Source organism: Fulmarus glacialis, unplaced genomic scaffold, assembly GCF_000690835.1.
Source record: "Fulmarus glacialis isolate BGI_N327 unplaced genomic scaffold, ASM69083v1 scaffold30310, whole genome shotgun sequence".
In the NCBI taxonomy this organism is placed as follows: Eukaryota; Metazoa; Chordata; class Aves; order Procellariiformes; family Procellariidae; genus Fulmarus; species Fulmarus glacialis.
The window spans coordinates 15547-41029 of NW_009186264.1; the positions used below are offsets into that span (position 1 = coordinate 15547).

Sequence of the window (25483 nt, forward strand, 5' to 3'; positions counted from 1 at the left end):
CATGAGTGTGTACCGTACTAAATCCCAACACTGAATGCTCTGCTCAGAATTCAGCATGTTGCTAGATTTCGGAAGCTTTGTAATGCTGCTTTAAGGGAGAGCTTCAGATATGCTTCTAGATATTTTTTATGTTTATAAAAATTAAAATATGAATGGCCTTTCTGCCTATCTTATATTAATTCACTAATACACCTCTTTAAAGAGAAGTTAATGAAAGAAATACCATCTCGGAATGTTGCAGATGCGGGAGGTATTAGGGCAGTTCTTTATACCAGCAGATGAGATACCCTACAGGTTTTTATAATGGGACAAGTTGATTCTTCCTTTGGTTTTCTTCTACACTTGTATGTATTGAGTAGGTAAAAGTTTGAACAGAGTATTTCTCATGTGGTGAAGACTGATGTTACAGTTAGTTTCAGCTAGGCCAGTTTGTCTCTCTCCTTACGCAGGTGCTCTTTGTGTTTCTTATCTTCTGTTCTTTACTCTTGCAGCTAAACCTATAATGTTTGCTTATTCATAACAAACTGTTACATGCATTTGTAAGATCTGTCCTGTTCTTACAAACTGAATATCAATGGTTTGAGCTAAGCCCAAAAAAAAGGGGGGATGAGTGAAAATTGGAGAAGATTGAGTATCTCGCCCATTACAGATGTCAGTACAGTCTCGGAAGAGAGCAGAGTGTTAAAATGTCTTTCACAATGAGACAAACCTCCTCCAAACCTGTGAGTTAATCTATATTGTACTGGAAATTTTCTGCAATCAGAACTTGCGGAGGAATTGTAATGGCTTCAGGATGTTACTTCTTGTCTTCAAATCTCTTGACTGCTTTGTATTGCCTTGCTTCTCCTTTGATCAGAAGAATGATCTGCAGGTCTTCAGACTCTTGCAAGATCACTCTCATATACAAGCATTCTTTTGGAGAAGAAAGCACACTCTTGACATTCGTAATGTTAGCCAGAAAATATGCTTCAGGTTGCAATTTAGGTTTTTAAGAAAAACTGAAGCCTGACCTGACTGTTTGCTTTCTATGTGGCATATGCCTGGCCCAGTTACAGCCTGGAAGGACTTAGATGATTATTACCCAGACTGCCAAGTTTTAGCAGTGATGGGCTGGCTTTTGAAGCGAGGGTAGTGAGAGTCTGAGTGCTGTAATCAATGTAGCTCAGATGATTCTTGTTCTTATTGAACCCAGTTCCTATATCACAGTTGGAAAATGAGTCTACTGCAGGAGAAAGGAGCTGGCCTTTAAGAGATGCAATGCATCTTTAAAAGATTTTGGAAATGCATTAGTACTTTGCTTATCTTGCAGGAGATTGGTCCCAGCTATAATGACAGAAATGAGCTTACTGTGAAGTCTGGGTCCTAGACATGGTTAGGTTGCTGACATTTAGCAGTTCTGACTAGTTTACTTCACCAGAATAAAGAAGGTATCGTGACATTGGCTGTTTTAAAATGAGTCCTTAAAAAACATCAAGTAGTATAATTTTGAATGCATTGGCCAAAATCGCAATGCACTAGGATTTTTACATCTACAAACTATTTTGCCCCACTGGCTCTGAAACACGTGTATTTGCAAAGGAAGGGGGTGTGTTAACTGACAAGGAATTCTGTCCTGTGTGTTCATTTGTTACTTTTTTAAAAATTGTTAACTTCATCTACTTTATGATGTTTGCCATTGGAACAATCACTCTAGGAGTCCTGTTTGAGTTATCAGATCCTCACCGTGCTGCCTGCCCATTCCTGAGCTGCTGCTTCGCTGACAACAGTTTTGGCAGAGTCAGAGAATCGCTTTTTTTTTAAAAAAAAAAAAAAGTTCATTGTATTTTTTTTGACTGTGTTACAGCGGCGAGTGGAGCAGCCGCTGTATGGGGTAGACGGCAGCACAGCAAAGGAACCGCAGGAGGAACACTCTGCTCTGCCGACGCTGATGTCGGTGATGCTGGCGAAACAGCGGCTAGAGAATGAGCAGCTGGCACAGAGGGGAGGTGGCCTCTGTTTTACTTTTGTCTCGGTGAGCAGCTCTGAAGAGATTTGAATCCCAAGGGGTGTTTCTAGTTAAGGGATGGGGAATTTGAAGCTTTTCTGCTCAAAGACAGTGGTTCAAGTGCAGCCTGGTTTATTGATGACCAAGTCTACCATCTTCTGGTAAGTTCATCTTCCTTGTGAAGAGTTCTAGGTCCCAGGCTTTGCTTGTTTATTAAAATGACGTGAGTTTTAAGTTGATGACTCAAAATCTTACGTAGATCAAAATAATAGCATCCAAGAGGCTAATCTGATAGATGCGAAAAAGCGAAAGAATGAAATACAGTCTTGCTGTGAGAAGTGTTTGTTTTGGCCTCGCTTAATCTCAGCTGACATGATTTATATTAGGCTTTTAAAAGCTTTGTCTTTTAGCAGGTTGGGCCAGACTTCTTGAAAGAAACTGACTCTGTTGTTTTAATGAACTATATCTTTAGAGCATTCTTAAACCTTAACATGAAAGTATGGTAGCCAGGCCAGCCTGCAGCTCCCATGTAAAGATAAGTGTATCTGCATGGGCACTAGTGATCATTCTGAGGAGCATATAACAATACACTAACTTTCTTTTGCAGGCCCAGCAAGGCAGCCCATCTTCTACTGGATCAGGGAACACTGAGCATTCCTGCACTTCCCAAAAACAGATTTCCATCCAGCACAAACAGTCACAGGTATAGCTCACTAGATGATACATCTCTTGGTTATGAGATTGAAACTTGATGCAGCTTGTCTTTCACACCAGAGGATGCCACTTGTAGTAGACATAATGTTTCCAGTGAAAAGAGCCAGTAGTCCCAACTCAGGTTGTAACTACTGATTGAAGTGAATCACTCTGAACTTTGTTCCTTATCCTGTAAAGGATGCTTTTCAGTTGCTGCTACTGGAGTTTTCCTAATCTGTTACTGAGGCTTTTCTGTGTCAATACTGTGGGCAGTTCTTCAGCTGTCTGCAGATGAGCTCAGGAGAGGAACACCTTAGCTCTGTCTGTTTCAGTTCTGTTGTATCCTGAATGTTCTTCCTCTCTTGTAAGTGAAGACGTGAACGAAACCTGAGTGATAGTTATGAATGCCTCTATTCAAGCGCTGGGTCGTGGGTGCTTCCACACTGCTTACGGTACAAACATCCACAGGCTAGCTGGAAGTTCTTTGGCTTCTGCAGAGTACACCCATGGCATGGTTTGTCCTGTCAAGGTGGAATGTGATGTGTTCCTGACAGTGCTTCTCAGCAACCTCACTGACCTGGAGTCAAGAAGAGGAGTAGCTCTTTTGACTGTGCTGCTGTCTTTTTGGTGCCTTTTAAATTGTTAAGATTCTTCTTGTGGCTTTATGGCAAGATTTACTTTTAGCTGTGTCATCTTCCTCTGTTGCTTGTAAGGATGTTCAGCTTTATCTGCAATGCACCTTGCTTATTTCTTCTCCAAGCCTGCTTTTAATCTTCTTTTGATTTTCATCTCTGATTTCTCTGTGACTGACCCTTCCCTTGAGTGATTTTTAAACAATCAGTTTTGTGTCAATCATTTTCTCACATCAGTCTGTGTCAGAGATGATTTTATTGCTGGGGGAAGTTCGTTCTCCATTTCCCCAGCAGGTGGTACAAATTCTTTGTGTATGAAGAACAGCAGTTCTACCCCTGGGGATACTTAACTAGCTTAAGCCTCTGAGCTCTGTTGTGTCACTAGGGTCACATTTGTTGTCTGTATTGTTAAAATGCTGGTCTGTGAAGATCCCTGTTTCTTGCTAGTGCATGGAGAATTCGTGTGCGAGAATGATGCCATAACTCAAGAACCTGCAGAGAAAATTTTCAGATTTCAATCTTTGCTGTCCCAACACCAATGCTTAAAATAGTGGTTCTCCTGGAGTGAGCAAGATATTTTTATTCTCTCCTGTGCTTAGCATGCCCACAGGGTCCATCTTCCTTGAAAAGGGTGACGTGTTATCTGAGCGTGCTTTCTGCCGATGCTCAGCTTCATGGTGTTCTCCAGAGGTCTAGATGTAGCATATGCTTAAGGCAAAGAATCCAGGAAGATGCTTGATTGCTTGATGAGGACATGTGTACATTCTTGTTTTTCCTTCCAAACCTGTTTGGAGTTGATAGGGTTAAAAAAAAAACCCTCTTCAGTGACTTCCAGTTTGAATCACTTCTGGCAATGACAAAAGCAAGTCAGCAGGAGCATGATTTTCCTAGCATTTGCAGTCAGTGCTAGGGCCCTCCAAGTGCTCTGAGGCAAGGTGAGTTGTGATGAAGTCACATGTAAGAGCATGCATCCTGAAGCATGACTTCATCTGACGCAGTGCAAGCATGTCTGTGCATTTGGCAAAATGACATAACAGTCACTTACTAAAGAAACTTTCTGCTGCTTGACTGAGTGGATGCAGCCTAGGTTTTCAACAGACAGCCTTCTCGTTGCCTTCAGTGACAAAAGCTTTTGGCGCACGTACTTCCTGCAGGCTGTCAGGACGTATAAACCAAGTTAAGGCAGAAGTGGGGTGACCTGCCCAGGCCTCCTTTTTGTCTTTTGGGATTTAGGATCATCTTGCTTGATGTACAGTGCTGGCAGGTGTTCTTTTTGATCTTTCCCATACTGGGCATATGTAGAGAAGCAACAGTTTGCCAAGTTTGTCTCTTACTTCATGGTGTTAGCTTCCAGGCAAGCCTGAAATTTGGAGAACAGTTATATAACAACTCCACAGGTAAGTCTCTGCTAATTCTTCTCAGAACCAGGATAGTTGCTTGCTAGCCATAAATGTGAAATCCGTGTATGCAGTCATGGAGCAAGATTCCCTTGCGTTGACTTGGGTTTTTTTAAGATGTTGTGTTCATGTACATACTGACTTCTTCCCCTTTTCTTCCCCACCCGTTAATCAGAGTACTGAGTTTGAAATATGCTATGTTCTTTAGCAATAAGAATATGGCTTTTGTCTTCTGTTCCTGGGTATAACTCTCACTTCATTGGTGAAGGTATTTGAGATGTGCTGCACCCCATAAAACTTTCCAAATAGGTTTCACTCAAGAACTGTAAAGCATCTGTCCCTAGTGGGCACTAAGTTTGTCAGAAACAAAGACTTGTGCCTATCCTGCTGTCAGTCTGTTACAATATTTTAAAATCAAGACCTGTGTTTTCTGTCAGGACCACCTTAGAACCCACAGGTATTGTCTTTTGTCTAGCAGGTGGTTGTCTGCGCCCGTAAAAGATCTCATAAATTTGCTATTCCAGCTGACGGGTTGAGATTTACTTAAGCCTTTTTCCTGTACAAGCTATGTTGCCCTGGAGGAAAAGACAGTGAATGTTAGAGACCACCAAGGAGTGGGCAGAACTCAACTATAAAAACAAAATTTGCAGAACACAGAGGATGTAGCCTGTTACATGTTAACCAGTTTGCGTTCTCCAGAGCAGCTTTGTGCTAGCTGACTGAACCTCCTATGCTGGAGGAGCCCACCGTGTAATAAGAAAATGAAGAATGGAGAAAGTTCTTCCCCAGACTGCTAGGATGCAGGGGATCAGTTCCTTCTTCTTAGACTTAACTGTTGAGATCAGGTAAGGCTACACTGTGATGTTACGTGCTGCCTGTCTGAAATATCTGTTTTTCTTAAATGTGGTTTATGGTGATTTCTCCCTACAGTCTGACCTCACAATGGAAAAAATATCTGCACTAGAAAACAGTAAGAACTCTGACTTGGAGAAGAAGGAGGGGAGGATAGATGACCTATTAAGAGTAAGTATTTAAAGTGGGGCAACTCTTCTAAAAGCTGCTATTTAAAGACACCTAGAATGCATGTGCCAGCTAGGTTGCAGAGCAGGATTTTGTATACCATTTGTAGAACCAGCACTCACAAAGTAAAACAAATCCAGTCATCCCATACTTGCAAGATAATTGGCTTGTAGATACCTTGTTTGGGCCTGCTTGAATCCACAAGCAGTGCAGCAGTGTCTGTGGCTATACAGTGCAGAGTTATTGTAGCTAAGCACTAGCTCGGGTGTTTGTGCCCTCGGCAGTGGTGTTGGCCTTTCTTTGATCTGTTGCACACTTTTTGTGTATTTGTTAGCTAACCTTATGTGTTTCTCTTCAGAATTATTCCCCTCTTCTAAGTACTGAGGAGCTGACTCTGCATTTTGTTTAGCAGCATGTTCAGTAGCCTCTCAGTAGACTGGGAAGTTGTATTCTGAAATGCTCATTCATGAGAGTCAGTAACATGTTTAGAGATGGGGAGAACGTCTTTTGGTCAAACGGAAAGAATAAAGCTTCTCTTAACCTATTAGTATTCTTCAGTAAAAGATAAATACCTTTAAATCAAGGATCTTATCTTAATGGAGGAGTTCTAATTGATTTAGCTTTCATCAGCTGGAGAGGCATCTCTTGTGAAGTGTTGAAAAGGATTAGAAAACACATTAAAGGGAGAAGAGGGAAGGCTCTGTGTGTGTGTGTGTGTGTGTCTGGTCTTGGCATCTAAAGGAGCTAAGACAAGCTCAGCTTGTGCTCAGCTAGCACAAAAGAGACACATACAGAGGCACATGTTTTGTGGAAAATAATCCATGAATCAGGAAATAGGTGATTTTTTTTTTTTTTTTTCTTTTTTACCATGTGCTGTTTAATCAGAACCCAGACTATTGATTGGAAGTGGGATGGTTAAACTTAACTTTTTGTCAATGAAAATGGTTGCACATAAAATCCTGCTGTACACTGTGGTGGTGTTAAAAACAACAGCTGTTACTGGGAGCAGTCTGTGTAGCAGGGCTGATGGATAGTAGCTTGAACAAGCATTTAATTGAAAGTGCAAAGGGAGTTACCCCATCCTTTTCCTCTGCCAGTATTGTGCCTAAAGAGGGAGGATAGTCCAGAGATGACTAAGCTATTTTGAGACTTGGTAGCTGTGGCAAGGTCTTAAATATTTAGAAAAATAAAAAAAATTCTTTGTGCTTAGTCTCTTTGTACCTTAGTTCCTTATGTGTAAACCAGGATGATAGCACTTCCCTGTCCTAGAGGGGTATTAAGATTTGAGTGGGTTAAAGATTGAGGAGCTTGGCTTGGATGTTTTCATAAGAGGAACCTAGTCTTTTTTTTCTTATCCTGCTGGTTTGCTTTCTTTAATCTGATGCCTAGAGCTAGCTGGAGAAAATTCTTCCTAGGTGATGCTTAGTTTGGCTCTTTGAGTGGTTTAAAGTCAAAGGCTTTTCTTCTCTGTTCACTTTTAGGCCAACTGCGATTTGAGACGGCAGATAGATGAACAGCAAAAGATGCTGGAGAAGTACAAGGAGCGGTTGAATAGATGTGTAACGATGAGCAAGAAGCTTCTTATAGAAAAGGTGAGCAGGGGACTTTCCACATCTCTGCAGTCACAGTTCACGCCCTTGAAAACTTCTCTATCTTCTTTTGAGCAGTCAAAACCTGCTCCTATTGCTATAGTGATAAAAGACAACTTGAATTCTGTCTTGAATTATTTCTCTGCAAATAGGAATGTAATCCTAAGACTGGAATGATTCAGAATGTTTTGGTTTAGTTACTTTTCACAGTCTCAAGGAGTGATCTCCCTTGCTTAAGTGAAATAGTCTGAGCTCTAAATGCAGCAGGCATTACTTGATTTGGAAACTCATACACCTGAAAAGCAACATTGTCCAACTCTGGCAATACAAGAGCAGTATCCCATTTTGCAGTGACATTGCCAGATATGTTCTGTGACATGGGCAAGTGATTTAGACCTTTCCTTCTTTCAAATGGCAAAGTTGGAGATCGTTGCCTTGTATAACACTCAAAACAACACATTAAAGACACTGGGGAAAGTGCCAGGCTGCTGTTTACCAGCGTCCAGCCTGCTTCAGTGTTGAAAGATTTCCAGACTTCCTAATGGTTAAACAATGTGGGGGTTTGATTGCTCTTTCACCTGTTGGCCAATTATGTCTATTGTTTGTGGGCACTGGATGGGCAAAACTACTAGGGTGGTGTCCAGTACATGCAGTCTGTTTGAGTTGATTTTGTCACAGAGCTGATTGTTCTTGGCTGAATGGGACTCCCCTTTCTGGGAGGATTTGTAACTCTGGGCTAGGTGTTATGTAGACCTGGCATTCGGATAGGTGGTGTATAGCTCCAGTGAGGAGCTTTGCTCATTCACCTTTAATCCTAACTGACTGAAACTTTGCTGCTCTCATCTCAGGCCTTGGAAATTTCCTCTCACTTACTGGAAACACTCTGTGATGGACACCACCGCTAGTTTTTAGGCATGTTGGTGACTTAACTGAGATTGTGTCACTTCTGGGAGTGGTGTGAGTCTAGGACTGAGCTGGCTGATCACTGTATCTTAGTGATTCAAGGTGTATTTTCTTTATCTGCTGTTTGAGTGAATAAGAGCCTGATCAGAGCCACGTCTGGAGTCTAGCTAAGCTACTGATACAAAGGGATAGTTTTGATCCTACTGCTAGACTGATTTCAACTGGTGACAGAATGGGTGAGCTGCCCAAGCAGTAATGGTGAAGGAAAGGTGAGGCTGAAATGTCAGAAAGGAGGCAGTCAAACAAATGCCTGTCAGACCAGTGTGAAGCACCAGCAATAATTTGGTCAATGATTTTCAGCTGGGTTTCAGATGAATGGTACTGAAACAATGAAAAGTGGTAAGAATTGGTAGTGATTTAAAACGCAGGACAGCTCTTAGCTGCTGATTTATGGCTTATATTTTAACACGTGTTTTATTTTGTTTTTAGTCAAAACAGGAGAAGATGGCATGCAGAGATAAGAGCATGCAGGATCGATTGAGACTAGGTCACTTCACTACGGTGCGGCACGGGGCGTCTTTCACCGAGCAGTGGACGGATGGCTATGCCTTCCAGAACCTCATCAAGTGAGGACAAACAGAGTTGTCTTTAACTTCAGAGGCAGAGACGGGAAAACTAAGCAGTTGTGTGTGATGGCTTGCATGTCAAAATGTGAGAATGGTGTGACTGATGCATGAAAGGATTAGATAGAAACTTAGCTACTGACAATGGGGAACGTTTTCGCATTGAAGTGAGAAATATGTTTCCACTTAAACCTCCAGAGACTTGAAACTGGAATCAAATTGTTTGAGTTGGCCTCTGCGTTGGAAAGCGGTAGGCTGCCCTGTTGGGTATTCTCAGTGCGCCTACCTGGCTGTGCAGTGCTTAGGGTGGAGAGGTGGACCAAATTCCCACATGTATCTTGAGTCAATCAATTTGATTTGCATAGTTGCATATATTAGTCAAGGAAGGCTAATTAGCTCCTTTTCTTTTTTAAAGTAGAAAGTAGAGAAGCTTAAAAAAGGAAATCCATACTCTTTAACTTTTTTTGCCTCCTGGTAACAGTGATCAAAGGGGCTGCAGAAACCTGGAAGTGAAGATCAGAGACACTTTTATGCAGGATGTTAATGGAAATATCCAGTAAATTCCCACCTGGCCTAGACCTTTAAGTAGGACTTGGCAAATTAATTGCGTTAGAGAGCGCTCTGTGTGATCCTTTAAAATCATATCACTTCTCTGTAGTCTGATAGGGAGGTGCAGCTCTTGTTAGGCACAGATTAAGAACTTTATAATTCCTCCTTACTTTGTGCTGTAAGACATGGAAGAAATATTTCTGGAATATTTACCTGCAGTCTCAGTCTCTTTTAAAAAGTGAATTAAGTATGTAAATGCTCAAGTCATTTAGACTGGAAATTTCAAGAGTGCTTTTATTACTGTAAAATGTTTTAAGATAGTATTTTTATCTTGGAGTAGAGACTGTTTTCTTAGTGAAATTAGGAATGGTGTTGGTTATATTTCAGAGAACTAAGGATAGTTTAACTGTACCCTTGAAGTATAAGGGTACTTTCTCAGACAGTGCCAGACTTCAGGAATAGTTTTAACAGGAAAGTCTGAGATTTAGAACAGAGCCTTCTAGGAAAAAGTGTGTGGAAAGTTAGTGCCTTACCATGGATCCCTGGGTTTTCCGTGAGGTTAGCAACTCCTTGGTTTTGGATATCCTCTGCATGAATAAAACCTTTCACTTACTGAAAGGTTTCTGTGGGCCAGGAAAAGAATCCCCTTTTATGTAAAAATACCTTTAAAAAAATCTGAGTCATAACGTTTGGCACATCCCCCTTTTCTGTACAAAAATATTTTGTTACTAATCTTACAAGTACAACTGATTTGAAATTTGTTGCTCCAATCTGTTAAGAGCAGATGCCGAAGACGACTGAGTACATGCCATTAGTTATCTGCTTCATGTTTTTTCTACTCTCTCCTTTCCAGGCAACAGGAAAGGATAAATTCCCAGCGGGAAGAAATAGAAAGACAACGAAAAATGTTAGCAAAACGGAAGCCACCTGCAATGGGACAGACCCCTCCAGCAAGCAATGAGCAGAAGCAGCGCAAGAACAAGACCAATGGAGCAGAAAATGAAACGTAGGTTACGTGGCCTTCTTGGTGCATTGCAAAGCTGCACGCTTTGATTAGAGCACAAAATATCTACTGGGAAATGGAATCTTGCCCTTACCTCTAGGCTTCACTCCATGCACAAATGAATATTGTGGAATTAGCCTGGCATTCAGCAACATCTGGCTGCAGTTCTAAATAGTTTTCATTGGAGTAAAACAAGGATCATTGCTGAGTCCAGATTTTGTATGAGCTTAACTTTTTTTGAATGCAGTAACTTTTTCAGTATTCCTGTTTCGTCGAGTTTGAAAACTGGTGTCTGTCTTAAGTGTTGCAACTATAGATTGATCACTGTATGATATGTGGTGCTTTTTTTTAAGGAAAAAAAAATTTAGAAGCCTTTATTTCCATGTACTTTCTGGTGAGGCTTTTCACACAATTAATTTGGTATACTGAAGAAAAAACATGCTCTCTATAAAGACAGTGCATTAAGCATTGACCTGTATCTCCAAAGCAGTCCTTCGCAGATACCTGAGTCAGGGAAATGGAAAGGTAGTTGAAGTGCTACTCTTTCGTCTTACAGAAGATTTTTTTTTTTTTTTTTTTTCCCCTCCTACCTCTTTTGAAGTTAGTGATGCTCTAAGAGTTCTGATATTCTTAGAGGGGAAAGCTGTGTCTCGCAAGAAATTTAGAACATTATTTTTTGGGAAGTTTTTGTGAGTTGGAGATACGTTAAGTCAGAGACTTTCTGCTACCTTCTACCAGTTTCCTTTACAGTCTTTATTTTATTGCTGTTGGCTAATACCATAACTCTCAATGACACTTTTCTTTTTGCACTATTAAATCTGCTGGGCATGACTTGACCTCAGAGTTCCCTGGAGCCCTTTGAATTCTTGGTCTTGATCTTTAAAAGTGCATGTGAAGCAAAAGCTCCCACTGCCTTTTGCAGTCTCAGCAGAGATGGCACATGACTGGGTGAATTGTGAAATTCAGGGTGCTCTCAGCAACCAGAGCGATGCCCCCAAATAGGATGCTGGTGCCTGCTGATCAGGTGTATTTTATTGGAGGGCACTGTGTGCTTTCTGCAAATCAGTAGCTTGAGTAGAGACATTTACCCCTCGTTCTGGCCAAGTGAGTTTAAAAACAGCTAAATAAAGTCTTAAAGACGTCCTTTTGCATTGCAGTGTTTGAGTTTGGAGAAGTAAATTGAATGTCTGTGCATGGATATTTTGAAATATTGCTGTTCATTGTGGTAACCTTTCACTTCTAAGGGACAGGATGATGCTTTCCCCATTTCTGTGAGGATGTTTTTCCCCAGCAGACTGGTGCAGCTGTAGTGTGGTTTATTCTGCAGACGTGGCAGCACAGGTCTTGATGTGCCTGGAAATCATGATAATGTCTGTGATACCTAGTTAGCTTCTGCCTGTGTTGTGAGCCTGCCTTGGCGTAGTCTAGCTTTACCTGGGTTTGCTAGTAAGCCTTTTTGTGCTACCAGGTCTTTTTCTCTGTGTTTCTTGCTGGTTTATCATTCTTCACTGACACATTTCAGGGTTTTATCTCTGTGGTTTAGAAGAGCTTCTTGTGGCATTCTTGATAAAAAAAATGCTTGCCAGTGTATGGATATGGTTCATGTGGAGTGTTTTAGCTTATGAAAACATCGTATTTGCAAGTCAGCTGAAGCAACTGTATTGACTGACTACTTGCTTAATCATTAGTTATCCTGTAAATGCATTTGTTGGACCGGTATGTATCAGGTACAAAATTTTCTGATTTTTGGAGGGAGGTTTTTTCCGTGTGGCATTCTTACAGAGGCTGTCTTTTAGGCAAGTTCAATATAAATGTTTCTGAATGTTGAATGAGAAACGGACAGCCAAATTCCTTCATTTGATTTTAGGTTCCTCTTTGGTTCATGGTTGTTGCTGTGTCTTAAAAAGGAGAGGAAGGTCCCGTGATGCAAATTTAAACGCACGCTCTCCTGAAACTAGTTTCTAGCCTGTGAATGAAAAAGAGATTTTCATTCAGGAAGATTAATCTGCTGGGGCTTTTTGAGGTTTGTTAGGGCAGCTTGGGCAGCCTTAGAGTGTTCAGCTGCACTAGAAGTAGTGTATTTCAAACATGCTTCTGTGAAACAGGGCAGTGTTTGTCTTAGAGCTCCCTGGATTTTTGTAAGGCTTGCTGCTAACAGGCAGCTATTTTGGGCAATGTTAGCCTGGTGGTACTCATTACATCTGTTGCTTAATGAGTAGACTGTTGGTGTTTAGCCCTGTATTTCATTTGTGCACAAGAATATGTGGAAAGCTTGTTGCTGGTTTATTCAATTGTCTTTTTATTCCTTATACAGCAACACCAACCAAAGACCTAAACTTTTGGGACGGTCTTTTAGATTAGCTGAATCTGATTAAAATTCAGGCTGTCAGGGGGGAGGGTGGGGGATGTGTGAATTAGCATGCTTTTATATGAAATGAGACAACATGTAAACATTTATGGTACTGGCTGTGTTTTGTATGTATCTTTAATTTGTAATAAGCAGTTCCTTATGGTCGAGATTCTTTCAGAGGGAACTTGGCTTGTGAGTTTTGCATTAAATTTATCAGCTAACAACTGCTTTAGCACTTATTTCAACGATGCGGACCCTCTGCATTATCAACAGTGGAGAGAAGTTGGGGCATTTCAAGATGAACACTTAATCAGCTGAAAACTACCTCATCTCAATTTACTGTACAGTGAGCCAAGGTCCCACGGCCCTGCACAGACATAGGACTCGGTCCCCTCTTGAAACTAGTTGTGATATTGATGCTGTGTAGACCTCATACACTAACCTTTGTACTAAGTACTTTGCAGAGCATAACTGCTGCAACAGGAATCCTCCTGGGAAACTCTTTGCACTTAATTTGGGTTCAGAAAAGACATTTATATGCTGCCACGTGTGTATCTTGTTTACAAAGTAAACAGATGCCGTGGATATGGGCTTCATAGCTTTATGTTCACGAGTGGTGCTTTTACCAAACTCCTTGATGGTAGTAGTGAGAAAATTAATATAATGATTCATTTTTCTAACATTAAAGATCTCAGCACATCATTACATTTCACAAGTGACGGGATCTGTCATTATTTTAGTGTAACGCTGTGCTTTGCTTCTGTCATATGTGGCACGCTTTGGCTATAAAAGACATCAAAAACATTATGAAACTTTTTTGATGAGCCACCTAGGATGGAAACTTTGCACATCATTTACCATCAATAAAATGGGGATTATTCCCCTTATCCCATTGCTTCTCCTAACTACACATGAGGTCAAAGATATGGTAAGGTGAAGTAAATTTCCCAAGGTTTCCCTGGAAGCCACTTCACAGAGCCCGAGACAGGAAAAAGTTCTGAATCCCAGGTCATTGCTCTGTTTGCAGTGTCTCTCTGGCCAGGTGTACTGCTAGTCCCAGAGTGAATAGCTGGATTGAATTATCCAGCATTTATTGCAAAGAAAAACTTGAAATCAAGTCAGTAAAGCAAACTTTAAATGGAAAAATAAGATGTGGAATACTTGTGCTTCAGTGTTCCATATTTAGATTATGGTTTAGCTTTCTTTGTTAAAAGTCAGTCACTAGCCTAAATAGGTGTTATTAGGGACTTGGATTTGAAAGTAACATGTGCTTTATCAAGGTTTAAGCTTTTGGTCTCCTTTAGATTGATTATTTAAACAAAAAAAAAAAAGATTGCAGAGTTTACCTAAAAAATTTCCTGCCAGCTGTTGACATAGTCTGCATAGTTGTCACTTCCACTGGAGATGTGTATTCTGCAGACTGTCACTTTATCACATGCGTTGAAACCTAATGCATTGTATCTGTCTCTTCTATGCAGGTTAACATTAGCAGAATACCACGAACAGGAAGAAATCTTCAAACTCCGACTAGGTCATCTTAAAAAGGTAAGAACTAACTGCAGAAAAGGTTTTGAAGTAGGCTTTTAATTCAGTGTTCTATGAACAATTGCATTTCTCTGTAGAGGTCCCTACTGTTTGATAATTGAGAGCTTTTTGTTGCTTGAAAGGGATGGCCAGGATTTTGTAATATTTTTTTCCAAGGCAGTGGTATTCAGGAAAGATGTTCTTTGCTTCAATAAATAGATTTATGTGTCCTTACAGTTATGATTTCATGCAGGGAGTTCCACTGTTTTGATGCATCTTATTCTGTCACTATGACCTGCTTAGTGCTGGGCTCTGTATGTGTCTAATACGGGGGAACATGAAGGAATGGATCAAGGGAAGAAAATTAGAAGAACACAACAAAAACTGCAACCATCATTGACTTTCTTATTTCTTTGCAATATCGAGTAACCAGCATGATCAGTAACAATCCAATAAAATCTCTTGGGCTTTTGGAAACTAGTACTGTTTAGGTAGTTGCAATGCACATTTGTTTTCAAATACATTGGCTTCAGTAGGAACTGTACCTGCAAGTGAGATTAGATAAGCTGTTGGTTACCTTTCAAGTGATTGCAATAACCTATAAATAAGTTTTCTGGGACACTTCAACAGATGAAGTACTGAAAAAAAATAGATGTCTTCTGCCATTTTCTGGTTAGCTGTGATCCCTGTCAAGGCCAAAGAGTTTTCTTTCCTGTACGAAACAAAGAGGAAGCATGCTAATGCATTGCTGGAGTACCCCTTCTTTTCTCAGGTGGTGGCTGAGCTCTAAACTTAGTTTTTCCTGTAACCTTGACACACAAGTTCAATGCAAGGCCTCATTAATGCTACTGTACTCCTTGTTATTTTCAGTGGCAAGGGAAAGTTAATGCACACATGGAATCCACTGGCACTCTGCCCATTGTGTTTTATTGACCTGTGAGCCAAGATAAGTGATACGGGCAGGAATACGCTAAAAGGCATGCTTGCTCTACAGCTTCCGCATTGCTAGAGTGGATTAATTGCAGGTCCATCTATGCTGGCATGTAGTGTGCCAGCCTAGAACAGAGGAATCCATTTGGAAGTGGACCTTAATGGAAAATGAAGTAATGTTCTCGGATCGTGGCATTGTCTGAAGCTGTGCTTATCCTTCTCCACTTTTGGAAACTGGCTCATTCTTTGTGCCTAAAAATAGAACAAGTTGAGAAGGGAAGGAACAGAGTCCCAAGACAAATGGGTAACTATGTCCCTTGAGTCATATATACCAAATAATACTGCTCAAGGCACACATTTTAATTGAGGTTTGCAACCCTGTCCACAGTGATGTAAGTTTTAGTGTCGTGTTTGAGGGCACAAGAACTTCGAACTCTATAAACAGTATATCAAAACTTCCACATGGCACTAAGTTACACTCTGACCTGTTGTACCGCTTACTGCTAATAGGACCGCATGTTGTCCTTTTACATTCTCCATCCTCTCCGGAGGCTGCCCCATCCCCGTGTGGCATCATGACATCCCTGTTCCTTACTTCTGAGGGCTGTCCTCTTCGTCTTGTCCCAGCAGAGGCTGAGTTCCTACAAAAACAGCTGTATAACACTTAATCAGAGAAGGAGCAGGACCAGAATTACAATGCTGCTTAGTTACAGAAAATGTTAAAAACAAGAAGGCGTAAAGATATGCCTGCTCCTGTCTGTGTGTAGGTGTAAACAAAACTGCCCAGTCAGTTTTCATTCCTGTCACCTTCCACCTGACTCTTACTGACTATGACCATCTCTCTAATCTCCCAAACGAGTTATTTACCAATAACTACTTCACGAGTGGAATTATACTTTTGTTTCCATAAATCAGGCGGAAATGCTAACTGCACTATCTTACACAGTGTTGTGTTTTCCTTTTGGTTTTCCCTTGTGCAGGAAGAAGCAGAGATCCAGGCAGAGTTGGAACGGCTAGAGAGGGTTAGAAATCTACATATCAGGGAATTGAAAAGGATACACAATGAAGATAATTCACAGTAAGCACATGGGATTCAGGGACAAGAACGTATAACAATTTTTTTATTTGTCCCCTTCATAATGGGAAACAATCTTTTTTTAAATTGGCATGGTGATATAACTTGAAGTTCATGTGAGACAAAGGCTTCCAAGTGCATCAAGGTACCATTATATAGTCTTTCATCAGTGCAAAGTGATCAAATAGTATCAAATCTCTCAGTCGCTAACACAGTTTTAATATTTTTCTGTCTTAATATAAAAATGTCATTTCTCAGCTGTGTAGTAACTGTAATTTATTGTGCAGTAGATTGCATTATTTCTGTTAGTGTTTTTAAACTGTGTCTTTCTCGCCAGATTTAAAGACCATCCAACGCTAAATGATAGATATTTGTTGCTACATCTTCTGGGTAGAGGCGGCTTCAGTGAAGTGTATAAGGTAAAGTGGCAATCTGTGGTGTAATCTGAATCTGCAATGAAATATTGCAGTAAGCAGAATTTTTACGCTTGTTTTCTCAATGGTGTGTGTGGTCGTGGAGGGAAGAAGGGAGGACAAAGCCCATGTTGCATCTGGCTTGCATTAGACAGCAGGCATGAGATTTTTAGGTTCTGCCCTTGTCCTCAGAGGTCAGATTTCCTGCAAATGTACGTTTCAAGAAAATGTTGCACCAAGTCTGCAAGTTTTGTCAGGACAGAGAAACAAACCACTTGTTTCTTCAAGTGCTACACACAAATACCTTAAGTAGCGAAGTTTTATTGAGTATGGCATAGCAAGTCTGAACTTCACTCCAATAATAAGAGCAAAGCCTTCATTTCCTGGGGGTAGAAGGCTTTTTTCTTGTGTCTTCATTTTACGCTCTGAAGTGGCAGACTGTGCGTGTCTGGGGACTTCCTTGGAACTGAGGATTACTTGTGTGTCAGCACTCTTGCATGGCCAAGACCTGTGATACTTTGGTGCTTGCTACTTGACTATTATGCTTAGAGCCTCTTCAGTTCTAAGTATTCCCCATCTGTACCGAGTAGTTCTTAATTCATGTTGAATTTGGCTAGAATGAAAATAACTACGCCAATGCAAATATTGGAAACTTCACGGTGATTTATTATTTTGATGCAGTACAACAATAGATATCTAAACCAGGGGAGCTAGACTGCTCAGGTAGTGAAAAAAGAGTGTGATGTGCATGTAAGTACTCTGAATTGCTCTTTGGAGGCTTTGCTGACTAAGTAGAAAGCCTTGGCTCCGCAGATGAACGCAAGAGGGTATGAATGCTTCGTACCGGACCGCGCTTAAGAGTTGTAGCTGTGTTATTAAATCAAAGAAATGCTTAGCACTTCTTCTCCAGGGTCTTGGCCAATCTATTAAGCATTAGGAGTTAAGTATACAACTTTTGAGATGGACACAGTTTATCCTTGTCTGCTTACAATAAGATTTTGCCCCGTCCTATAAATTATTAGCTGTTGCTGCTCTCAGACAAGGTAAAAGATTTCTGCATTTCTCCAAGAGCACAATTCCAGTGGTCCATTCTTTAAAGATTGCCTAAATAGCAAGAAACTGGAGGGGAAAAAACACAGCACAAGTTTTACACAGTTCTGCCATTCAATTCTCCAGCTTTTAAATAAGCTGAAACATTTTGCTCCAAGATGGAGAGCTGAGCTACCAGTGTGAAACAAAGTATTAAAAATCCTCTGTATGTTTTGGGTGTTTTTTAACTGAGTGTAGAAAATTAATTAGGTGGCTTTGGGGAATAATGGCAGGGTCTTTCCCAGTGTGATTTAACTGACTATATTTTGGTAATTTGGCCTTTCTGATCCCATTGTAGCTCTGGTGGTAAAATGTCAGAATAAATGCGGCATTAGTTAGATCCCATAGGGAAGGTCAGATCAAAGCACAGAATATTCAATTGTTTTCAGAGTTGCTTGGTTTCATTAGTGAAACTAATTACATCAAAATGTGGGTTTGCTCTTCACTCAGTATGTCGTAATGCTGATTTCCTGGGTGGGGATATTGGTTTGTTAGAGCTTGTCTGCTTTTGCAGTATTAACTCGAAGTTGTGATTCCTACTGATTTTCAGCTCTTCTCTCTGCAGGCATTTGATTTAACAGAACAGAGATATGTAGCTGTGAAAATACACCAGTTAAATAAAAACTGGAGAGATGAGAAGAAAGAAAACTATCACAAGTAAGTAAGGCTGTAAAGCAGACAGCCATGTTTCCAAACTCCTCCTGTATTTGGTTATCCAGTGCCTGTGAACAGGCTGCCATTATTTTTGTGTGTTTTGCCACATTTCAAAAGCCACTCTCTGTCCCAGTAGCTACTTGCAAAAGTTATGGTCAGATTAGAAATGTTTTAAACGTGTGCACACACACACACACACGGAGTTTTAAAGCACCAGTAGCGCTCTATGAAGAAAGCATTAAAGCAGCTTCTCGTCTCTGAAAAGTCTAAGCTCCGTTGTTGTGGGAAACAGTTGTTCATGCCCATCTTCCAGGTACAAACCTGCACTGTGCTCCCTGAAAGCCTTCCCCTTCCCTTTGTTTCCTTGAATACTTAATCCTTTCACAGATGATCAGAACTATACATATGTCATGGCCTAGAAGGGAGGTACAGGAAGCCTTTTGGTGTTGGTAACACTTGCTCCCTAATGCCATGGATTAGATAAGCTCTGCAGAATGGCAGCCAAGCCTTCTCGACAGAGCTTCAAAGATAAAGCTGTGATCTTAATTCCCCCGACAAGTCACTGGGACAAACGAAGCTGAATTTGAAGCCTGGAAGTTGGGCTGTTGAACATCATGGAATTTTTCTAGAACTTGCTGATTTTTGTATTCAGCTATCTTGGATCCCTTAACAATTTATTATGAGGTTATTCTATTTTGGCAAGCAATACCATTAATCAAGATTAGTTATTTTGTAGTATTGCCAGCGTTTGAGATGCACTCAGATTCTGTGGTTCTCAAGAACTGTTCTGCCTGGTTCCTTGTTTGCTTGCCTTTTCTTAAGCTGTCTGAATAATGTGCATGGGTTTGATTGAAGTTGGACTGCTGTGTGGTATGTCTGGGTTTGCTATCTGCAGAACTTAGAATTAAGTCACTTGTATGACTAATGCTCAGACTTCTCTATTTTCAGACATGCGTGTAGAGAGTACAGAATTCACAAAGAACTGGATCATCCTCGAATAGTTAAGCTATATGACTACTTTTCGCTGGATACTGACTCGTAAGTTATGTTGCTGTGTACTTTGACTTGGTTTGACCCATTCACTACAGACAAAGTTATTTGGTCTCCTAAAACTTTTCAGGAGAGTCCAGAGAATATCCACACCAATGTTACAGACTGTACTGCAGAGATATCTGAGGCAGTTTCAACATATATTGGTTTTCTAGAGACACTAGCTCACAAACTAGTATGCCGTACTATGTCAGATGTGGTGCTTTACTGGCAAATCCTACTCTTTGTTGGCCTGGGCAAATGCCCCAGCTGATACAGCTTTCCGCTTCTGCATCTACCACTTAATGGGGGATCTCTGACCTTTGTACTATTGAGCATTGAGGACTGTGCTCCTGGTAGATTATTTTTAGAAAGGTATTAATAGGCTGGAGGGCTCTTAATTTAATATATTGACCAAATAGGTGAGTCTTACAGACAAGCAATAACAAAGTGTTCTGGTTTCTATCAGGTGCCTTAATTACAACAACTACTGTTTTGCCTTCAGGTTTTGTACAGTGTTAGAATACTGTGAGGGAAATGATCTGGACTTCTACCTGAAACAGCACAAGTTAATGTCGGAGAAAGAGGCGCGATCCATTATCATGCAGATTGTGAATGCTTTAAAATACTTAAATGAAATCAAACCTCCCATCATACACTATGACCTTAAACCAGGTATGCTGTGCTGCTAGCTGACGTGCTTAAGGATGCTAACTAAAGGTAATGGGTTATAGGTAACATGGGGAAGTTTACTTTGGTCAGACAGCAAAAAGGAGACAGGGCTGTCTGGGAAAACTAACTTGCAACAAAAAAAAAAAAAAACAAAAATGCATAAAACATGCTGTGAAAAGGGTATTGTCTCCCAGAATTGCAACATAAAACAAGGAAGTAACATTCCAGAAAAAGTAGCCTCCTTGTTCAGAACGAGCCCTTGAACCACCAAATGCCTGTGCTTGGTTTCTTAGTGTCCTGCTTGTATTCTGCTGTTGAGAGCTTCTGTTATTGCTTCATAAAGGTCCCATAATTACTAGTGTGTTTCATGTTCCCATTCTTCTGGCTTATTCTTTCTGTAATCATCTGCCTGAAAATTTGGTGGCAGAAACTAACTTGAAAGTCTTTGTTTTTTCATATTGCGTGGCAGCTCACAAAGCTGGGGACGTACAGTCAAACTGTGTTTGCTCAGGTCTGCCTTTGAATTCAGTAACATCTGCCATGTAGGAGGTCCTCTCCAAATGTTGCAGATTTCCCTTTACCATTGGGCAGAGTCACAAGGGGAAAAACGGAAGTGCTCTTTTTTGGGGTGATGCATATTGGCTACATAGCTTTTTTCCTAGTCCAGAAAAATTCAGCCACCTCTTTGGGCAGTTATTCCTGGCTTGTCTCCCTGTACTGGTGGCACTTCATCAGCATTGTGTAACTGATATGTGATGTGGTTTATTGCATCAGCATGAGGAATCTGTACAGGAGGTGGTGCTGTTGCACTAGTTCTAGTGACCCTGTTTCTTCGCCCAGCTGCTGACTGTTCTCATGTTGTCTGAGCATGCTGCAGAGCTCTGCCTACAGTTGTCTAAAGCTGTGATTCATCCACTGCCATCACGCATGATTCTGCTGCTTTATTGTAGGCTTTGAGAAAAACAGTGATGATCTGACTTCTTGATCCTTGATAGATTTATAAAAGACTCTTGCCTAAGCAGTAATTGTCCTTTTTGAGCTTAGAAAGCCACTGGGGAGCACTGCCAGGAAGGAGAGAGTTTCTGGCTTGTTTTGAGGCCAGGGCAAGTCAGGACTTCTGGGCAGAATGAGTCATAACTGTGTATGTGTACTTCCCTCCTTAATCCTCCTTTTTGACCTGTCCTTCCAACGGGACCTTTGGGAGGGATCAAACCATCATGGGCATCAAGCTCGTTTGGCTAATAGGGCTAAGAATCTGGAGGCTCCAAGTAATGTTAGGCCACTGGGTCATTCAAGGATGGGCACATCAGTTCTAGCACTTGGTGGGAGCTGAGTTGTCTCTGGAGCTCAGGGTATTGAGTGTTAAAACATCTACCCCAGGCTGCTGCAGCTCACTATTTAGGTTCCTTGTCTTCTCGTGCAGAGTGCCAGAGTTCAATGTAATTTTATTCTTGTTTTTTCCTGCTAGATGTGTATCCTAAGGGGCTGTTTCCTTCCTCTGTCTAGGTAACATTCTTCTAGTCAATGGTACTGCATGTGGAGAGATAAAAATCACAGATTTTGGACTTTCCAAAATCATGGATGATGACAGCTACAACTCTGTTGATGGCATGGAACTGACATCACAGGGGGCTGGTACTTACTGGTAAGCGTCGCCTGGGGCACTTGCAAGTTACAGATCAAGAACAGTTTATAAACAGCTTTGGATCTATGTCAGCTCTGTATCTGCTGCCATTGTCTGTGACAGCTTGAGACATTGGAGGTTTGAGACCCTGGAAACTGCTCTTGTTGTCACACAGCTCCTTTTGAGGCTGGCAGCTTTTTACTTTTCAGTGGGTTAGTGTTTGTACATTTGAAAACCATGTCTTATCCAAAGGGCCTGGTGAAAAACTGCATGCTGCTGAGATAGCGAGCTCTGGAGTGGAGCTTCGCTGCTATTTCACGGTCCATAATGGCACTATCTAACAGTTTAAGCAAGGAGGAGGAGAATACCATGCCTATTTGGAAATTCAGGTACATCAGGGAGATGGAAAGAGTATTCCATTGAAATGAAGAGGTGAAAATCCATAGTTAGGTCCTACAAAAGATGTAAATCTCACAGTGCTGTCTATAGCCAGAGCTTCACTTCTGAGTGTCATGTGAAAGATGTTTTCAGCAATACTTTATCCTCAGTGCCAAGTGTTGTCACTGCATCACCCGTGGCTGAGAGCAAGATCTACAGTGAGTTCCACGGAATGTGATTCTTAGATATTACCCAAGCTGCAGACTGTCACTATGGGCAACAGTTGTACAGGAACATTTGTTAAGGCATTCTGTATTGTACAGTTTTGTTCTGTTCCTAAAAATGAAACTAGCTGTAGTTTGAACGAGGCTGATTGTCTCTAACTAGGACGTGGCATGTGGGGTTGTATTTCTAGAAATACGTATTTTGGCTGTGTGTTTCTATTGTGGAATTGTTGGTCAAGCCCTTCTAACAACAAATACCAGTTCTGAAGATAAAAGAAAATGGGTTTCTTTTACGTGCTCTGGTGAAAGGAAACTGACTGTGCTGACTAGCTCAGACCATGAGTGGTCTGGAGAGTCCTTGGCATTGCTGTTCCCAGAAGGGGTATGCGTTGGTGATCTTGGCTCAAAGATGCACAGGAATGAAATTGGGTCCCTCAAGTCCCAAGCCAATATCTGATCACAGAAGCTTCCTTTCTAAAGAAAATGATTGAAAGTATTTGGAGATGCTGCTCATAACCTGTTGTCACTTCCTTCTAATCAGGTATTTGCCACCAGAATGTTTCGTGGTTGGGAAGGAACCTCCAAAGATTTCAAATAAAGTTGATGTCTGGTCAGTGGGAGTCATCTTCTATCAGTGTCTTTATGGCAGAAAGGTAAGAAGGCATTTTACTCCTTTCTAAGTGGTGATTCCCAAACCTTTTGGGAGGCAGCCCTGGCCTCTGCTTCCTTCTTCTCCCCAAGCTTAGAAGGTGCTTTCGCCTTGTCTCCTTGCCATCAGTTCCAAGGCAGAGTCTATGCTCATGAAGGGGGGAGAATTTACTAGGTTGTGTTTTGCTCTACATGGCAATTCCTTCAGAAACAGTGTTCTGCAGAACATCTCTTTCCACTGGGCATATTCCCACTGAGGCCATTATGGGCAGGACAAGTGTATCATTCAGAGCCAGACACCTGAGGTTCTTGATCTGGCATTATTTTGTGATGCTTTCAATGTGCTAAGTCTCTGTCGAGCCTGATATCGCTTGACGGCTACAAGTGTTTTAGAAAAAAATGTAGGTACAAAGACCTACTTTAGAACTTTCTAGGATTGCTTTTGGAAGGGAAGAGTCTGCATCAGGAAAAGATGATTTGTCCTGAGGAAAGGTAATTTGGTTTATGACAACAGAAGAAATAGGTTGGAGCAGGAAAAGGATTCCATCAATTCTTGTTTTCACGAGTCCTTGGCAACCAAGTGTTGTGAAAGCCTGGGCTGACATACACACTGCGTTGCTTAGCGTTGTCAGTAAGACAAACGGTGGAACCAGCCCAGCAAAGATTGAAGTGGGTGAATCTCCTGTCAGCTTAGATAGATGAAGGCCCTCTTGCATGTGCTGAAGCTGACCTACGAGGTCTGGAAGCAGGTGGAGATCCCTCCTGAGCCAGGGACATCCCAGACACATTCCAGTTTGGTCCCTTTTGTTCAGTTTAAGCGCGGGAGCAATGTGTCCTGCTCATCTGGCTGGAATCTGCAGCACCTTCACAGCAGCATTTGTGGGCTTCTTGCCCGGCAAAAAGCTGATGTCAAGTGATGATAAACAGTAGCGTTACGGGTTTTTTAAGGCCTGTCACCAACCTTTAACAACTGTCTTCCATTTTTTTGGTAGCCCTTCGGTCACAACCAGTCACAACAAGATATTCTGCAGGAGAACACAATTCTGAAAGCTACCGAGGTGCAGTTCCCTCCAAAGCCAGTAGTCACGCCAGAAGCAAAGGTAAATCTTCTTGCAGCGAGTTTGATCGCACTGTGTGTCAGCAATTGGCACTGGCAGTTCCGTCCTCTTGGTTTCCCTAAAACCAGCAGGAGTTCTGTGTTTAATGTTTGCCTCCTGCAGAGTGGTCAGTGGCTTTACGTTGTTGTAGTTGTCAGGCTGAGGATCGAAGAGAGTGCAGTGTGTGCCTCCGCCCGTGCTTTCTCCTGATAAAAGATGAGCTTCTCATGTAGGAGTTGGGCTGTCTCTGTGGTCACTGGGGATTCGGTGCTGGGGTTGTCAGATTGGCATTGCTCCCAAAGAGTTATCTGTCAAAGAAAGCTTCCTATTTCTGTCCATCTACTAATTCTTGTTTTGCCTTTGGGGTATCTGCAGGCATTTATCAGACGTTGTTTGGCCTACCGAAAGGAGGATCGGATAGATGTCCAGCAGCTGGCCTGTGACCCATACTTGCTGCCTCACATCCGCAAATCTGTATCCACAAGCAGCCCAGCTGGAGCTGCAATTGCATCAACCTCTGGATCATCCAATAACAGCTCTTCAAACTGAGACAGAGTAATAGGCCAAAAACTGCTTGAGAAACCGGCAAAAAGACTTTCAGAAACAGCTTTGGAATAGAGGAATCCGCAAGGGTCTCAAGAAACCTGTACCAGGTGCTTTTTTTCTCTTGCTTTTTTCCATCCATAGAGCATGACAACATCAACTCTCATCAAGAAAACCTTCGGCATCTAGGCCAAGCCATGTGAATAGGAGATGGCTTGAGGTTTATCCAGTAAATGACCACAAAAGGGTGGCTGCTCTGAGCAAGGAGGGGAAACTCAAGAAAATACAAAAAGACATGGTTCCATGTACTGTGAACTTCTGAACATGCAGCCTTGGGGAATCCAGGACGCCGTGTGTGCTTCATATGAAGAATGTGGACTTTGGAAAAAGACTGGGCTAGTCCAGTGTTGATATTTAAACATTGTTCTTTTTCTTTTAATAAAGTTTAGGTAACATCTCCTGAAAAGCTCGAAGCACCAAGGTTCAGCTGGGGATGGTATATGACTCTTTGCCCTTTGGAGGGGAAAAAAGTTGATCCTGCCTGTTCATGGCACTAGAGTTAGTGTTTTACCCCTAATTAATTTCAGTTTTTTAAAAATAACAATTTTTTGGAAGAAAACAGTTTTCTGGTCTCAAAGTGAAACCCGTATTAGCAGGTTCATGGCAGTGTCCATTCTGTGGATGGTGCAGCTTTCTGCTCCCTTGGGATGGCCTCTTAGGAATAATTCACCTTCTCAGGAGGGCGGTGAAGCCCATAGGAGAACAGGCCTGCGTAGACCTCCTGTGATCAGAGTGGATCACAGCTCAGACTGCCACAAGGTTTTCAGCTGCTGCTTCATA

General features: G+C 41.5%; 1 protein-coding gene across 2 annotated transcripts in view; it reads left to right on the forward strand.

Annotated features, from left to right (window-relative positions):
* Nucleotides 1-24922, forward strand: part of TLK2 (tousled-like kinase 2) — a 39071-nt gene extending 14149 nt beyond the window's left edge. For both annotated transcript variants that reach the window (XM_009587406.1, XM_009587414.1), the window contains 16 exons: nucleotides 1844-2011; nucleotides 2592-2687; nucleotides 5637-5729; nucleotides 7208-7318; nucleotides 8708-8844; nucleotides 10244-10396; nucleotides 14222-14288; nucleotides 16178-16275; nucleotides 16610-16691; nucleotides 18340-18431; nucleotides 19377-19466; nucleotides 19963-20132; nucleotides 21636-21774; nucleotides 22897-23008; nucleotides 23996-24103; nucleotides 24476-24922. In XM_009587406.1, coding sequence (XP_009585701.1) covers nucleotides 1844-2011; nucleotides 2592-2687; nucleotides 5637-5729; nucleotides 7208-7318; nucleotides 8708-8844; nucleotides 10244-10396; nucleotides 14222-14288; nucleotides 16178-16275; nucleotides 16610-16691; nucleotides 18340-18431; nucleotides 19377-19466; nucleotides 19963-20132; nucleotides 21636-21774; nucleotides 22897-23008; nucleotides 23996-24103; nucleotides 24476-24649 — 1890 coding nt within the window. In that variant the 3' untranslated portion in view covers nucleotides 24650-24922. The remainder of the gene's footprint in view (nucleotides 1-1843; nucleotides 2012-2591; nucleotides 2688-5636; nucleotides 5730-7207; nucleotides 7319-8707; nucleotides 8845-10243; nucleotides 10397-14221; nucleotides 14289-16177; nucleotides 16276-16609; nucleotides 16692-18339; nucleotides 18432-19376; nucleotides 19467-19962; nucleotides 20133-21635; nucleotides 21775-22896; nucleotides 23009-23995; nucleotides 24104-24475) is intronic.
* Nucleotides 24923-25483: the final 561 nt, after the last annotated feature.